Source organism: Alligator mississippiensis, chromosome 4 (genome assembly GCF_030867095.1).
Source record: "Alligator mississippiensis isolate rAllMis1 chromosome 4, rAllMis1, whole genome shotgun sequence".
Lineage (NCBI taxonomy): Eukaryota > Metazoa > Chordata > Crocodylia > Alligatoridae > Alligator > Alligator mississippiensis.
This window is the reverse complement of record NC_081827.1, coordinates 112005770-112023478: the sequence shown is the minus strand read 5'-3', so window position 1 is coordinate 112023478 and position 17709 is coordinate 112005770. Positions and strand designations below refer to the sequence as shown.

General features: G+C 44.2%; 1 protein-coding gene across 2 annotated transcripts in view; it reads right to left on the bottom strand.

The window, feature by feature from the left end:
- Window positions 1-17709, bottom strand: part of MTPN (myotrophin) — a 55599-nt gene that overhangs the window by 24845 nt on the left and 13045 nt on the right. For both annotated transcript variants that reach the window (XM_019489544.2, XM_006268335.4), the window contains exons 2-3: window positions 3558-3671; window positions 2762-2845 (exon numbers count right to left, since the gene is read on the bottom strand). In XM_019489544.2, coding sequence (XP_019345089.1) covers window positions 2762-2845; window positions 3558-3671 — 198 coding nt within the window. The remainder of the gene's footprint in view (window positions 1-2761; window positions 2846-3557; window positions 3672-17709) is intronic.

Sequence of the window (17709 nt, the reverse complement as noted above, 5' to 3'; positions counted from 1 at the left end):
GATAGTTGATAGAAAAGTTGAATAATTAAGTACCTGCTCTCTGTGCGGGCCGGGTGCGAACCCGCGGCCCTTTGTCGCGCTGCACGCGGGCTGTGGCCGGCAGCCCGGGCATGCCAGGTCGGAGAGGGCAGGCGCCAAGCTAGAATTAGGCACAGACACGTAACGGTTGATTTTAAGATTGTTTACTTACACCGAGATGGTCGCAGCGCAGGCTGAAAACTTGCTTGAGTTGCGGTTACAAACAGAAAACACGAACAGTTACGTGGAGTTTGCTAGGCTCCACACAGACAGAACTCCAGATGTCCAGGACAAGCGCGCCTCAAAACTCGTCGATACGTCTTATAAAAGGTTACCGCTCGAAGACGGGAAGAGGTGGGCGGTGGATCAGGCCGCCAAACTCCTCTGAATAACACACAGGGTTTCTATTACCCTGCCGCGCACCCAGAGTCCCCATGAGATGGATGTGGAGTCCTCTTCGGCTTGGGCGGAAACTGCTCAAGCCTCTTATACAGCTAGCAGGCCAATCACTAGCCGCCACGTGGGAATAATTTAGAACTAGCCAATAGCAGGAAACAAATTTGCATTCGAAGAGCGGGAACTCTTTGCACCGTGCATTTCTGTGTTGCAAAGAAAATGCACCCTGCAAAGACAGCTGCAAAGTGGCGGGAACTCTCTTCCTTGCACACGGGTTCTCTGTGCAGCAAAACTCCACCGTGCAATGAAGCTCTAATCCCACAGGGATAATTCTAGTGCCGAAGCGCACACAAAAATCAGACCTTTGGGTCATGACACTCTAGTTGCTTTTTGTAAACGTGTAATCTATATTACACATATGGGCTTCAATCTACGTTGAATTTCTTATGCGTAATATCTGAGACTTCTGCAACGAAAACTGAATTTTCTTAATAAAGGAATGCTACATTAGAGTAGTCTGAGTCTAATCAAGGATAGTACCTGTAATTTGGACACCGTGAAGCCTTGCAAAACAAAACAAAAAAAACAAACAAACCACCCACATGTGATAGAAGTAGACGGTAGATATATACTTATACATTTCTTCTACACCAGTGTTTCCAACTTATTACAGCCCAAGGCACACTTACATTCATAAAAATTTTCTGCAGCACACCTGTTAAGGCATTCCCCATAGTCATACTTAAGAGCTCATTGCCACAGCAAAATTCCGCAGCATAACTATTTTAGAAGCTTGCAAACTGCGCATCCCCCACAGCCAACACATGCGCAGTAGGTAAATTTCCATGTGCACAGCTGGTTCTCTCTCTCTTCCACAGCCAACGCATGCACACGTCTTCTGCAAATCTCTCATGTGCATGTATAACATTCATCTAAAGAATTCTTGTTACTGTAGTAACTTCTCTTTGATGTTGGCTACTTGCACATTAACCATGGGAAACTTCAAAGCAGTGTCCAGTTTACACAGAAGCGGGATCTCAGACCCCTGGCAGAAGTTCAGTTAAAGTTGTGATGGCATATGATCTGTGATCGCAACAAATCACTCCTACTGACATGTTACACATGCATAGCAGGAGGCTTGACTCTGGGACAAGGGGTGGGGAATGAAAAAGAGGGAAATCATGACCTAAGGATTCCCCAGCATTGACAAGTAGCAAAGCAGGTACCCAGCACATCTGGTTTGCAGTCCAGTCAACTGATCAGCACTCAGCCTCAGGAATGCATCAGAGCCCTTGGCTCTACAACCACAAACAGATGAAGGGCCTTTAGTCTTTGCTCATTAGATTAAAACTGGGGAGGCACAGAGCCAAGGAGCTTTGCAAGAACAGAGAGTCTGCCATGTTAGTCTGAAGTCAGGCATAAGACAGGGTAGATATAACTTCTCCCTACTTTTTGTATTCAAATCACTCATTCTTCTTTATATACTGCCCTGTGCTGTCCTTTCACAGCATCTGATGAAGTGATCTAGAGCTCAGGAAAGTTTATGCTCCTTATACATAGCTTATTCAGTTAGCCTATAAAAAGGTACCCATCTACCCTGCCTTACTTCAACTTTGCAAGAGATCATGTCACCCAATATCTGGCGAGACCACAGTGGAGGCATCAATAACTGGTTTGATGAGTGGTCTGCCAGAATAACTATGGGTTATCTCCATTTGGCAGGTCATACCTGCCCAGTGCCATTCAACAACTACTAGCATGCTTGCCACGTTCTTGAATCCCTTCACTACCTTCTGCCTCATTTTCTATATAAGTGAAAGATAGCCAGTGACAAAGTTGATACGTTCCTTTATAGACTGACACTCTGTGAGAGTGAGCAAGCATGTACACAAGCTTTCATGAACCCAAGTTCACTTCATCAGATGCTGTGAAAGGACAGGACAGAGCAGAGTTTAAAAAGTAGATTGAGTAATTAGAATCAATAAGTGGGAAAGCAGGATGGAGGAGGTGGGGAGTATAATGAGGCATGCAAGCAAAGAACTGATAGGAACACAAAGATGTCACAAAAGCTAGCCCAGCTAATGAAATAAGAATCTGCATTCCTGCTAAAGCCATACCTTACAGTCTAGTTTGCAGATGATTTCTCATTCCACAATGTCCTATTCAAATGAGTTTTTTAAATTTTTCTGCCCAAGAACAACAATCCTGAGGTCACCAATTTCTGGTCTGATTACATGATTTACTCACTCATTTTGAACCCACTTATATTTGACCAAAGTCAAAGTACCATCTCTATTAATAGTTAAGTCATTGTAAGATCAAGGGTTGGGTAAAACGCATGTCTCACCTTCGAGAGGAGCAATTTCACACAGGAAACATGGCCCTCATAGACTGCAGATAGGAGTGGTGTGATATTATGTTTATCTGGAGCCTAAAAGCGAGAAAGGGACATTTTACTTAACATACAAGTTAATAATGTTAAAATTCTTCATCCTAGTCATTTCAATGTTTATTACAATGAAGTTAGCCAAGTTTTTAATCTCCCTGAAATATTATGATATTTCAACAAGCTAGAAGAGAAGGGAAAAAAAAGATATTGGGACTTATAATAATGTCAAACAGTAACTGTTGCAGACTGATAATTTTGAGGAAAACTTTCTTGGCTCAACTTCTCTCTATAATAGCTGGGTTTAAGAAAATTCCAGTTTTGTGGTGCCAATATTGTAAAAAAGCCTACCAACAGTTCATTTGAGACATCAGTCTCAGTCTGACTAACACAACCTTTCCATATTTACACTAACCAATTACACAAAACAAAAATTTTTTTGTGATATCTTTTATTAGTCTAACTGTATAGTTGGGAAAGAAAAAAAAAATCTGATAAGCTTTTGGGTACAATGCACCCTTCTTCAGATCTGAGAGACGCAGACACAAATTAAGCTCCTCAGATGTGAAGAGTGCTTTATGCCCGAAAGCTTATACTTCTCTCCCAACTATACAGTTAGTCCAATAAAAAGATACCACAAAAAACTCAGCTTCATACATCTCCAGAGCCATCATGGCTACAGAACACCAACCTTATTATATGACAGGAAAAAAGAAAAAAAATCAGTTTATTGTGCACCTGTAATTTAACTACATACATTGATATCAGCTCCTTTTAATAGCAGAAATTCCAGAATCTCAAGCTGTCCACAATCTGCTGCATAGTGAAGGGGTTTCCTCCCACCTTCCAATGTCCGGTTGACATCTTCACCCTTAAAAAAAAAAAGCAAAACAAAGAAAAAAAAATCAATCATTAGATTTTCTTCAGTGATGTTATTTAATGAGCTAAATCCAACAGCATGGATGCACAAAACAAAACAATAAAAAGTTATAAGTCCAAGCCTTCCAAGGGACTACTAAACTAACTCAAAACAGGAGATATCTGTTCCTGCACTTCTTCAAAACATAAGCATGTAAAATGTTCATAGCTACCACCCTTCTCATAATTAACAAACTCTGTATATCAAATATACCAAGTGCTTATTTAGACAACGAAGTGTTTGTTTTTTCTAGTATAGAATAAAATAATTTTTAGAAAAGAATTGGCATCTATATATATATCTCCATTTTATAAAAATGTAAAATGAAGTGTACATCTGTATGCTTATAACTTGAGAATGGCTGGCCCCCCCCATCTACTTGAAAACCTTCCAAAAAAATCACCGGATACCACTCAAAGAAAATTATAGGTGGGTTATTTTTCACTTGACCCTTTTTGGGGCTTCCAGTGACTATTTAAGGGAACAATGCTTTTTACACGGACAGTTATATGTGGCTTGCTCCAGAGTTGGTAGTTGAAGACGGCTGTATGTACTGGTGCTAACAGGAAACACCACAGACATTTCATAGATATCCGAGCTGGAAGGGACCTCGGAAGGTCATCGAGTCCAGCCCCCTGCCCTAGGGGCAGGAAGACAGCTGGGGTCATAGGATCCCAGCAAGAAAAACATCCAGGTTTCTCTTGAAGGCATTCAAAGTAGGTGCTTGAACCACCTCTGGCAGCAGGCTATTTTAGACCTTGGAGGCTTGGACAGTAAAGAAGTTGTTCCTCATGTCCAGCCTGAAACGGTCCAGCTGGAGTTTATAACTGTTCGACCTTGTCATCCCTTGGGGCTCTCTGGTGAACAAACGTTCCCCCAGATCCTGGTGAACATCCCTGATAAACTTATAGGTGGCCATCAGGGTGCCCCTGAGCCTGTGCTTTTCCAGGCTGAAGAGTCCCATGGCTCTCAGCTTGTCATCATAAGGTCTGTTTTCCTGACCTCTGATCATGCATGTGGCTCTCCTCTGGACTCTCTCAAGCTTCTCCACATCCTTTTTGAATTGTGGAGCCCAAAATTGGATGCAGTACTCCAGCTCTGGTCTCACCAAGGCCAAGTACAACAGGAGAACGACGTCCTGGGATTTGCTTGAGAAGCATCTGTGGATGCAAGCCAGCATTTTGCTTGCTTTACTAGCAGCAGCATCCCATTGAAGGCTCATGTTCATCTTGTGGTCAATCCTGACTCCCAAGCCCCTCTCATCTGTAGTGCTAGTCAGCGTAGCACTGCCAAGCCTATAAATATGCTGCAGGTTTTTCCTCCCAAGGTGCAGAACCTTGCATTTTTCACTGTTAAAACACTATCAGGTACAAAGAAGTTCTATAATAAAAGACCATTCATTTGGATATAATTTGAAGTGTCGCTCCACATTAAATGTTAAATATGTTGTACTGTTTTCTTTAAAAATAAACAATATTTTTAACCCAAGTTTGTTGAAAATAAACAAAGAAATTATAAAAATAACAACCCAGGTGAAGAATACGTACTTCTGCTCGTCTATTGTATTTCTTCCTCCCTGCTTTCCTCCCCTCCTCCTCCTCCTCTCAACCACCAAGATAAAGCCCACTCATTGTCACTTAGCAACAACATGAACATTTTAGATTCTAAAACTGGCAGAAGTAGTGTATTAAGCAACTTCTCATGTAGTGACCACCCTTGTACGCAGCTCAATGAGAAGATGCTAAATTTTTAGCCACAGCTTAAAGCAGGGATGGGCAATTAGAGCTGGAGGGTCACCTAAGGAGTTCTGGTAAGCTGTCAAGGGCAGCACACACAATCTTTGAGAAGTTATCATTTTAACAAGTTATAGATAAAAAAACAAATTGCATATTAAAATCATACATCTACTATAAAACACATTTCAAAAATAATTTTTCTCCCGTTTCATGTGGGGTTTTGTTGTTCTGAGTAGCATATATGGAGGTAATTGCATGATAGCTCAAAAGAAAGTTGGCACATGAGCTCACCCAGGTGGTGCTGGTATGGTTTGCACCCTCTCCCATCCCATGCTGCCCCTTCACACGGGGCAATGCCCCACTTGCTCCTGCCTGAAGCAGCCTGCACAGAACTTTGGCCTGCACACCTCCCGGTGGGACTGCTCCTGGTGTGGCTACAGCTACCTGGGTACTACTCAGCAACCTCCCACCTCCAGAGGTTCCTCTTGCTCCCACCTCTGGTGCGCCACTCTGGGGTGGTCAGGGAAGCTCCAACCAAGTGGCTCCAGCTCCAGGCCACCGGCCACCGACACTGCGCCAGGAGGGCGAAGTGGGTGGAAGGTGGCCAGGGTCTGGAGCCAGAGCCCCATGCCCTGGGGCAGGAGCCATCTGGCTGAAGCTTCCCCCTCACTCAAAGCAGCACACTAAGGGCAAGAGGAAGAGAAGGAGACACCATCACCACGGGAGGTGAGAGGAGCAAGCAGTAGCTAGGTGGCTGCAGCCACACTAGGAACAGCTCTACCGGGCAGCTGTACACGCTGGCCAGAGTGCAGTGCCGGCAGCGTCTGGCCCCATGTGGAGGGCTGTGGGACAAGCATAGGTTGGTGAGCCAGATCCAGCCCGCGGGCCATAATTTTGGCCATCCCTAGCTTAAAGTCTTGCATTTCTATGAAAAATTTTAGAAGCAGCAGCAGCAACCACCTCAAGCCAATCAGTCCTCATTTCTGTCCTGCAATCCTCAGGAAGAGATCCAGAGGAAGGATATAAAGAATACAGGTGGTTAAGCAAGCAAACTCTTAGGACAGTACAAAGAAAGATATGAAATTCAGAGCTAGGCTTGTACTTCGTGTTTCCAACTATCTTACATAAGGATATAAAAATGCTAGAAGTTAAGATTGGCTGGGCTATCTGTTCTTCTTTAAGATTCGTATAAAACATTGTTTTGAGCTGCGAATTCTCTGTGGCAAGTAAAACTTCTTCCTAAGTATAAATCGCCTAGGATTTAATTTCCTGCAGGAAATGAAGCCTTTGAAGCTTCTCTAGACAGGTTGTGATGACGGTTATATGGAAACAGTTGGCAAGAATACTGTTAGTACACTTCTGCTTCCAGAAATCTGCTCTAAGAATTAAATACAAAACACAGTGAGCATGCATTCTATAGACAAGCCAACACTGAAGTGAAGCTTCAAGATATTTCTCTGGATCAATGGTCCCCAAAAATTTGCCTCAGACAACACACTCTGACACTACTCATGGCCACAGAAAACTTTTTATTTCTGACACAAATTTATTCATATTAGTAGGAAAAGCAAAGACAATGTCTGCAGCATGTTGCTTGGTCAGTTTTGCTGTATGTAAGCCAGCAAGAGTTGAGGATTACTGTTGTAAATTAATAGAAACAACTCTTGAATTTGAGGATAATGCAGTAACATTACTCTAGTAAACCAAATGAGGTCTTTTCAATGATCTTGTAGGAGCAGAGAAACCACTTCAAAGAGAAATAGCTGAATGATGATTAAAGTGAATCCCAACTGACTCCCACAGAGTTGGGGGGAGGGGGAAGGGGAGGAGAAAGAAAGCATTTAAGCCTTTCTTCTCCTCTGGAAAAGAGCTGAATTAGATCATGACATATACACCTACCTTGAGGCAAAGCCTAATCCTTTACAACAGACCTTGCATGCCCCTTTGTACCAGAACCATCTTCCAAGTTTTTGATTAGTCTGACTCTCTTGAAATCTTAGTTTTTCAGCACAGTGTACTGAGGACATGCCCAGTTAATACCCTGGAACTCAAGCCAGGGAATTCTCCTCTTCCACCCCCCAGATTTAGATGTCAACAATTGTCTGAACACAAAAATGTGTTTTGTAGAAACAGTCAAGTTGGATTTTTCCTTGACAGGGAGTCTGAAGCTGAAGAACTGGCTAGCCTTAGAAAAAAATCTTTACAGCTCATCTTTAAAAACACATGAAAAATAAAAATACAATGAATGCAACTATTACACAAAAAAAATATCCATTTAAATCCATACTGCTTTTGTAAAATGGAAAATTAGGGAAGCAGAGCAAAGCACTTTCAACTGGTTTACTATAAAAGTTTTTTTTTTCCCTGACTTCAAGAATGTAAGCCTGGAACACACAAGGAAATTCAACAAAACCAAATGACACCTAGGCTGCAGTACCAAGAACTTTCCATATGCACTAGTTTCCCCCCTAGTTTTTCCAAAAGAAAGTTTAAGTGAGAAGTCTTTAGGCACGTGATCGGCAATATAAGACCATAAATCAAACTGCACGAGAAGAAGAGCCACTGATCTATTTCTAATAAAGCTGTTCCCAAAAAGCAAGTGTCTCTGTCTTTTCCCACATAAGATAAGACTGTTAAACATGCTTTGAAACATATGTATAAAACACTAAAGAAAAATGTAGATATAAAGTCAGTCCTTCATTACAAATAGAATCCTGTATGGAACTTTAACAATGTGCTACAGTTAAAGACATTACATGTTAGAAAAATGTGCCATAATTGTCTACATAAATATTTAAAACTAGTTTTTGTTTTATGCAGTATAAAAATCAGAATATTCCTGTAGCATGCACCCAGTAGGACCTCCACACAGTTACAGAAGATGCTCAGGCCTTACAAGCATGTTTTGTATTCAAAATGTTGTCTAACTTTCCAAACATAGTTGGTCCACTAAAAGAATCCCTTGCCTCTTGCCAAACAGTTAAAATGGACAAATTCCAGAAAACATCAATTTTTCACTTGTTATGACTGAAAACCTCACAGAATAGGATATTAGGATAACAACTTTAATTTAAATATAGTTCTCAGATTATTTTGCAGCTCAAATTATAAAATATGAATGAGATGTTATTGGCTTTGTCCCTACCCTGCACTATGACAACAGCCCATCAAAAAGGCACAATGAGCATACTTAGTGATGTCAGAAATTTAAAAGTTCATTACTTTCCTGCTAGACTATTAAATAGTATTAACATAGTATCTCCTCCTTTCAGCCGTGTCCCCTAGCATTTCACTCCTGTGCTACTAAAGAGACTTAGAATTGGGGGGGGCGGGGGGGGTTCCTCCCCCTTTTTCTTTTTTCCTTTCTGAACCTGCAATTTTGCCTGAACTATAACACCAATATCCAACCCCATCAGGAACAACTAAAGTCTGTACTTCTAGTTTTAGAAGTGCATCTTCAAATTCTAACAATAATCCAGCATTAGTATTGTGCCAAACACTACCTCTTCAACTTCTTATTAATAACCATTTATAAGATTTTGTTTGTTTGTTTAGTGTGTTTTTATCCCTCAGCTCTTGCAACAGGAAGGACCCGACTAAGACCACTGGTTAGCAATGGGTGGGCAGCAGAGAGCCACTTCTGTGAAGCTTACCTCTGAGCCCAGGCTGCTTCCTTTACTCCTGGCTGCCCAGCCACCATGCAGGCAAAGTGCCACATCACAAATATAGTGCCAAAGACCTACCCACTGAAGCCTGCAGAAGTTCCCCAGCAACATAGGGTCTGTAAATTCCCAATCTCCAGCACACTAGTGGAAAACGCTGCTACTTTACAAACAGCATGATTTTACTAACACACTCAGGAAAGGAAAGAGGGGAGCGAAAAATATATGTTACTAAACTTCTTTTCCAATGGTGGCAAAACTTGTTTCAGGAAAAAAAAAATCTAAAGATAAATTTCACTGTGATCAAGTTCCATGAGAAATCCCAATCTTTCTTTTCTTTCTTCCTATTGTATCTGTGTAGTAAGGAAAACAGGACCAATTTCAGACTCCTGAATTTAAAACTGGTACCTGAAAACTCTTGAGAACTCAAATCTTAGATGAAGAACGAAGCAGAACAAAAACTGCTGATAAATGCTTGCAAATTATACACTTGTCTCTAGGACACGAATCAGCAGCCTTTTGCCAGCAAGGGCCTGAGTGTGTATCCAGGCTGTGGCTGGGGGCTGGAAGTCTCTGTCCTCCCCTGCACCCACCAGCTGCTTGCACTCGACTAACCCAACCCCTCTGCAGGGAGGGAAGCAAAAGCTTGACAGAGCAGCAGGCTCCCCAGAAGGGGAAAAGGCAGCACAATATAGCTCCCTGACACCAAATCCCCATGCCTGATTAGGCTTCTTTGTAGGCTGGATCTGGCCTGCAGGTCACAGGTTGCCACCCCCACCCCTAACCTAGAATATACCTCCTGCCATCTTTCTGATGGAATGCTTAGTTCCTCTGACACCTATAAACACTTAGAACCAACGAAAATTCTTGAAATCCCATTCTCTGTATTCTCTTTAGATATCACATAAATGAGATATCAGTATGGAAAATAGAGTATTCAGTGCATAGTTCCAGTAGCTAAACTTCTATTATTGGAAGAAAAGGTTGCCTAAATTACTGATTCCTTCACTGGCATTGATGACCCCCACCCCATCCATCCTGTGCTGGATCAGTTATTCTGCCTTCATGCCTTTTAGACCTACCATGAACCAGGAAGGGAAGAGAACTGAAGATGGCTCAGCTAAATATAATTAATGATGCAGTACTATTTTGCTGAGCGACTTATGCACATCCAAATATACTAGATATAACTCTGAAATATCATTTACATATTAAAAATCTTGAGGTCTCCAAGGATGGAGATTCCACCACCTCTCTGGGTAACTTGTTCCAGTGCTTTACTACCCTCCTAGTGAGAAAATTCTTCCTAATATCTAACCCAGACTTCCCTTGTTGCAACTTGAGACCATTGCTCCTTGTTCTGCCATTTGTCACCAATGAGAGCAGTCCAGCTCCATCCTCTTCAGAACCCCTCTTCAGGTAGTTGAAGGCTGCTATTGAATCCCCTCTCAGTCTTCTCTTCTCTAAACTAAATAAGCCCAGTTCCCTCACCTCAGAAATCATGTGCCCTACTCCCTGAACCATTTTTTGTTGCCCTCTGCTAGACTTTCTGCAATTTGTCAACATCCTTTCTGTAGTGAGGGGCCAAATACTGAACACAGTACTCCAGATGTGACCTCACTAGTGCTGAACAAAGGGAAATAGTCACTTCTCTTGATCTGTTGGCAACACGCCTACCAAGTATGCCGTTAGCCTTCTTGGCAACAAGGGCACACTGTTGGCTCATACTCATCTTACTGTTCACTATAACCCCCAGGTCCTTTTCTGCAGACCTGTTGCCTAGCCAGTCAGCCCCCAGCCTGTACTGGTACATGGGATTCTTCCATCGTAAGTGCAGGACTTTGCACTTGTCCTTATTGAACTTCATGAGATTTCTTTTGGCCCAATCCTCCAATTTGTCTAAGTCTCTCTGAATCCTAGCCCTCCCCTCCCCACACCCTGCGTATCTACTACTCCCCCCATCTTGGTGTCAACCATAAACTTGCTGAGGGTGCACTCTATACCATCTAGTTGGAGCTCTCCCCCTTGGCTCTCCAGGGAACTAGCAGACCTCCTGCGGCTAAACTGCCAACTAGATGGCACAGGGTGCACTCACTCTATGCCGGCTACAGGCTGAGGAGGGAGAGGAGGATCCAGGTAGTGAACCAAAGACTGCGGTGCTGGTGTCATTGGGAAGGCTTTGGCTTCCATGACCACAGTCTGCTCTTTGGTTAGAAAGGCAGTGAGCTGCTGGGAAGGGATGGCCTCCACCTCTCCCCGCTGGGGAGGAGGAGGCTCTTCTCAGCTAGACTGGCTGACCTGCTCCACCAGGCCTTAAAACTAAGCCCACCAGGGGACAGGGGGACTACCGCTACTACTGGCCCACTGAGCAACCCTTGCAAAACCAGCAGGCCAAGGCATTTAAGGGAGCCCACCCATGCCCCAGCCCTGGAACAACTGGTAGGCAAGGCAAGGGCCCCCAAGGGGACACTTGCCTGCCTGTACACAAATGCCAGGAGCTTGGGGAATAAACAGGAGAAACTTTCCTCCTGCTTAATGCAAAAAATTATGATGTCATAGGGATAACAGAGACCTGGTGGGACTCTACCAATGACTGGACCACAGGTATAAACATCTATACCCTGTACAGGAGAGATCAAGTAGACAAAAGGAGCGGGGGCATAGCTCTCTGTCAAGGAGAGCCATGCATCCCTGCAAGCCGACACTGGCGACCAGGGTGGATGGCTGGAGACCCTCTGGGTTAAAATCCGTGGGGAACATGGCACAGGGGGGGACAATGGTGGGAGTCTACTACAGACCTCCCACCCAAAGTCAAGAGCTTGACTAGGAGTTCACCAGGGAATTGACTGAGGCCACATGGCGCCAGGTCCATTGTTGTGTCATGGGAGACTTCAACTACCCAGACAGCTCGCGGAAAGAGTGCTTTGCTAAATCCGAGTGGTCGCAAAGCTTCCTCTCCTGCGTGGATGGCCTCTACCTGACACAAGAGGTCTACAGACCAACGAGAGGTAAAGCACTGCTCGACCTGGTACTGGCAACCAGGGATGACCTAATCAGCAACCTAATGATTGAAGGGAAGCTGGGTGACAGTGACCACGAGCTGATCACCTTCACCATCTGCCGTAAACAATACAGAAGTCCTTGACTGCAGGAAAGCTCGACTTTGACAAGCTCAGGAGGCTTGTTGGTGAGGCCCTAAGGAGCCACGACGCCAAGGGGAAGGGAGCTCAGGAACACTGGTTGCTCCTCAAGGGAATGATCCTCGATGCACAAGCTAATGCTATTCCGTCTCAGAGGAAAGGCAGCAAAAGGGCACAGCAGTCCCCTTGGCTCTCCAGGGAACTAGCGGACTTCCTGCAGTTAAAAAGAAAGGCCTACAAAGGATGGAGGACAGGATCCACCTCCAAGCAGGAATATTCTCCGCTGGTCCAGTCCTGCAGGGAGTGAACCAGGAAAGCCAAGGTTGTGATGGAACTCCAACTAGCTACAAGTATCAAGGACAATAAAGAGATATGTGGGGAGCCAGAGGAAAAGCAAGGGCAACACTGGACCCCTGCTAAACCAGATGGGACAACTGACAACCAAACGCCCAGGAAAAAAGCAACCTATTAAATGGGTACTTTGCGTCGGTCTTTCATCAGTCCCACGCGACGCCCCTGCCCACTATGGGACAGGGGGGCCTGCATGAGGGAGGCCTGGGTGAGAGATTCCCTGCCCTCCATCAATGCTGACCTCGTGAAGGAACACCTTGAGAGATTGGACACCTTCAAGTCAGCTGGCCCTGACAATTTACACCCCAGGGTACTCAAGGAGCTAGCTAGCATCATAGCCCAGGCCCTGGCATGGATCTTTGAGAACTCCTGGCATTCTGTGAAGTGCCTGAAGATTGGAAGAAGGCCAATGTGGTGCCTATGTTCAAGAAAGGGAGGAGAGTGGATCCGGCAAACTACAGGCCCATCAGCCTGACCTCTATCCCAGGGAAGGTCTTAGAAAAGATTATTAAAGAGAGGCCACTCTCAACAGACTGGCGGACAGCGACATCCTGAGAGATAGCCAGCATGGGTTTGTTGCGGGTAGGTCTTGCTAGACCAATCTCATCTCCTTTTACGACCAGGTGACCCATCACCTGGACAAGGGAGAGGAGATTGACATCATATATCTTGGCTTCAAAAAAGCCTTCAGTCAGGTATCCCATGATCACATCTTGGCAAAACTGGCCAACTACGACCTCGGGTCCACCACGATCCACTGGCTGGGGAATTGGCTCCGTGGTCAGACCCAGAGGGTGGTGGTTGACGGAAATCAATCATCATGGTGTCCTGTGACCAGTGGGGTCCCCCAAGGCTCTGTCCTTGGACCTATACTGTTCAACGTCTTCATTAATGACGTTGACATTGGAGTCAGAAGCGGACTGGCCAAGTTTGCCGATAATACCAAACTCTGGGATAAAGCATCCACACCTGAGGACAAGAGGGCAATCCAGACTGACCTGAACAGGGTCAAGAAATGGGCAGATGAGAACCTGATGGTATTCAACACCGAAAAATGCAAGGTTCTTCACCTTGGGAGGAAAAACCTGCAGCGTCCTTATAGTGCTAGCCAGCGTAGCACTGCCGAGCCTACAGATGAAAGGGACTTGGGGGTCATGATTAACCACAAGATGAACATGAGCCTTCAATGTGATGCTGTGGCCAGTAAAGCAAGCAAAATGCTGGCTTGCATCCATAGATGCTTCTCAAGCAAATCCCAGGACATCATTCTTCCGTTGTACTCGGCCTTGGTGAAGCTGTGGCTAGAGTACTGCATCCAGTTTTGGGCTCCTCAATTCAAAAGGGATGTGGAGAAGCTTGAGAGAGTCCAGAGAAGAGCCACACACATGATCAGAGGTCAGGAAAACAGACCTTACGACGACAGGCTGAGAGCTATGGGACTCTTTAGCTCGGAAAAGCACAGGCTCAGGGGTGATTTGATGGCCACCTGTAAGTTTATAAGGGGTGTTCATCAGGATCTAGGGGAACGATTGTTCACCAGAGCACCCCAAGGGATGACAAGGTCAAATGGTTATAAACTCCAGCAAGACCGTTTCAGGCTGGACATAAGAAAGAATTTCTTCACTGTCCGAGCCCCCAAGGTATGGAACAGCCTGCCACTGGAGGTGGTTCATGCACCTACATTGAATGCCTTCAAGAGAAATTTGGATGCTTATCTTGCTGGGATTCTGTGACCCCAGCTGACTTCCTGCCCCTTGGGCAGGGGGCTGGACTCGATGATCTTCCAAGGTCCCTTCCAACTCCAATGTCTATGAAATCTATGAAGTCTTCCAGGTCACTGATGAAGATATGGAACAAAACAGGCCCCAGGCACCAACCCCTGGGGCACTCCACTTGATACCAGCTGCCAACTAGACATTGAGCCATTGATTACTACCCTCAGAGCCCAATGCTCCAGCCAGTTTTCTATCCACCTCATAGTCCATTCATCCAGCCCATTCTTCCTTAGCTTGCCTGCAAGAATGTTGTTGGAGACTGTATCAAAAGCCAAAGTATATTGCATCTACTGGTCTCCCCATACCCACAGAAGCAGTCTCTCATCACAGAAATCAATCAGGTTGGTCAGGCATAATTTGCCCTTGGGGAATCCATGCTGATTGTTCCTAATCACCACCTTCTCCTCCAAGTGCTTAGAAATGGATTCCTTGAGGATGTGCTCTACGATATTTCTGGGGACCAAGGTGAGCCTGACTGGTCTGTAGGTCCCTCGATCCTCTTCCCCCCCCCCCCCACTTTCTTAAATATGAGCACTATGTTTGCCCTTTTCCTATCATGCAGGACCTCTCCTGATAGCCATAAGTTTTCAAAGATAATAGCTAGTGGTTCTGCAATCGCATCAGCCAACTCCTTCAGCACCCTCGGGTGCATTCCATCCTGCCTTATGGATTGGTATAATATCCAGCTTTACTAAATTGTCCCTAACCTGTTCTTTCAACACTGGTGGCTCTTCACAGGTAAGGTCAGCTCCCAGTCTACTGCACCTGCTAGCACAGTTTGAGGAGGAGGTGAAGACTGAGGCAAAAAAGGCACTGAGTACTTCAACCTTTTCTGCATCCTCTGTCACTAGGTTGTCTCCTCCATTCAGCAAGGGACCCACACTTTCTTTGATCTTCCTCTTGTTGCTGACATACTTGTAGAAACCCTTCTTGTTACCTTTGCTAGCTGCAACTCTAATTGTCCTTTGGTCTTTCTGACTGCATCCCTGCATGCCCAAGCATTCTTATACTCCTCCCAGTTGTTTGTCCAAGTTTGTCCACCTCTTGTAAACTTCACTTTTGTGATTTCAATTACTGAGGAGTTCCCTGCTAAGCCAAGCTGGTCTTCTGCCATACTTGCTAATTGTCCTGCATATCGGGATGGTTTGTTCCTGCACTCAGTAAGGCTTCTTTAAAGTACAGCCAGCTCGCCTGGACTCCTCTCCCCCTCAAACTGGTTTCCCAGAGGATCCTGCCCATGAGTTCCCTGTGAGTGAAAGCCTGCTTTTCTGAAGTCCAGGGTCCTTACTCTCCAGCCTTCCTTTCCTCAGGATCCTGAACTCAATCATTTTGTGGTGTCTGCTGCACATTCCTCACCAATTCTTCTCCATTTGTGAACAGCAGGTCAAGAAGAGCATGATGTCTCACTGGCCACTCCAGCATTTGCATGACAAAGTTGTCCTCAACACTGTCCAAACTTTCTAGATTGCCTGCGCACTGCTGTATTGACCTCCCAGCAGATGTTAGGGTGACTGACATGCCCCATGAGAACCCTGGCCTGTAATGAGTGAATTTTCCACTAGCTGTTTGAAGAACGCCTCATCCGCTACTTCCTCCACAAAACAATGAGGTTACCTTGATATGAATAGGAAAACAGCTGAAATACTAGTGCCACAGCAGTGTACAACTGAGTATGAATTCACACCCTTTCATGCTCACCACAGATAAAAATGCTTATTTTCACAGCCTTGCTTTCATTTCGATTAGCAATAAAAAAAGACTAAGAAAAATGAAAATTGTTTAGGTTGCATCACCACTAATTGATGCAATTTTGTACTAACAGGCAAAAGCCTAGGGACATATTAGTAACTGTCCCTTCAGAATGTGAGTGGGGTGAGTGGGGGAAGGAGCAGTAATCTTGTAAAACTCATAATGGTTTCATTCCACTCACATTCTAAAGCTGTATTTCCATTAAAAAAAATAAAATAAAAACAACAACAACAACAACAACAACAAAAAATATATATATATATATATAGTTTTCAAAGTATTCAGGTAAATCAGCTGCTGCTGACCTTTTGATGTTCTGCTATTCACAAGGATCAAGTGTCAAACCACCTCATGGGCACTTGCTAGGAGAACATCCATGGTCCCAGACCATCATCTGCCCCTGAACAGCCTGCACAGCATTAGGGCAGGGGTCTCTCCTCAGTTAAAAGCACACTAGATCAATCTGAATAGCTACTGTATTCCAAAGTAGGATATGCTGTCTTTGAAGAAGTTAAAGATCTAGTGTTCTATTACTTACGCATCATTTCTCACCATTTGGAACAGTAAGCCAGATTTCTTCAATTACATATCATATTGATTATTGTGGATTAAGTCAGAGTTAAGACACATCTTCGTTATTCTAGAACTGAGTAGGAAGTTTTCCATGGCAACTGCCATAACCCTGTGCAGAATCGAAATCTTCCATTTAAAAACAGTTCTACGTTAATAGTTACACATCAACTGTTTTGAAGGTTTAGATTAAACAAGACTAATGCAGGCCTCTCTCCTAAAGCTGCAGAAGACACCAATGCACTACTTATAGAATCACTGAAAAAAACAAAGTGACTGCTAAAAGAAAGTCAGTTTTCATTCCTTTCCTAATTGCTGTGTATTTGAAGGGAGGGAGGGTAGTGGCAAGGGAGTAAATAATAACCTGATTCTTGCCAACACCATTTTGTTTTCTGTTCCATCTTGAAAGTTTGAGGAACACTGAGAGTTTGCTTTGTCTTCCACTAAGCTATTTTGTCTTTCCTCCCTGTACACCTCATGGAATACCTAGGACTGGCTCTCTGGCTTCTTTTCTCCTACATCTTGGAGCAGGGGAAAAAAAGGACAAATTACTTCTACCTTAAGGAACAGGACTTCTGAAGGCAAGCTTAGAAAAGTTGAGCAGACTGTCAAGGGAAAGACATCAAAGATGCAGGGCCCAGAAATGCACTTTTGGCAGGAGAAGGGTTCATATAAACACCAGCAGTGAGCGACATTCTAATCTGACTAGATCCAGAACTTTATTGCCCTATTACTTTCCATAATGAAGTCAGGGAAGACAGAGCCATCCAGAAAACTGAGCAAAAGAGCAGAAGCCAGAAACGCCTAGAATACATTAAGGAACACTGTGTGAAAGCAATTCAGCAATAACAATACAGCACTTTTGGTAGTCAAAACAGGGTAAGTACTCATAGACCAGGATTTTTACTGTCATGCAATGCTCAGTTACATTAAATATGTGCCTGTTTTCTTGCACCAGCCTCACATTCCAATTCTAGTTCCAGGACTCACTGCCTAAGGAAACTTAA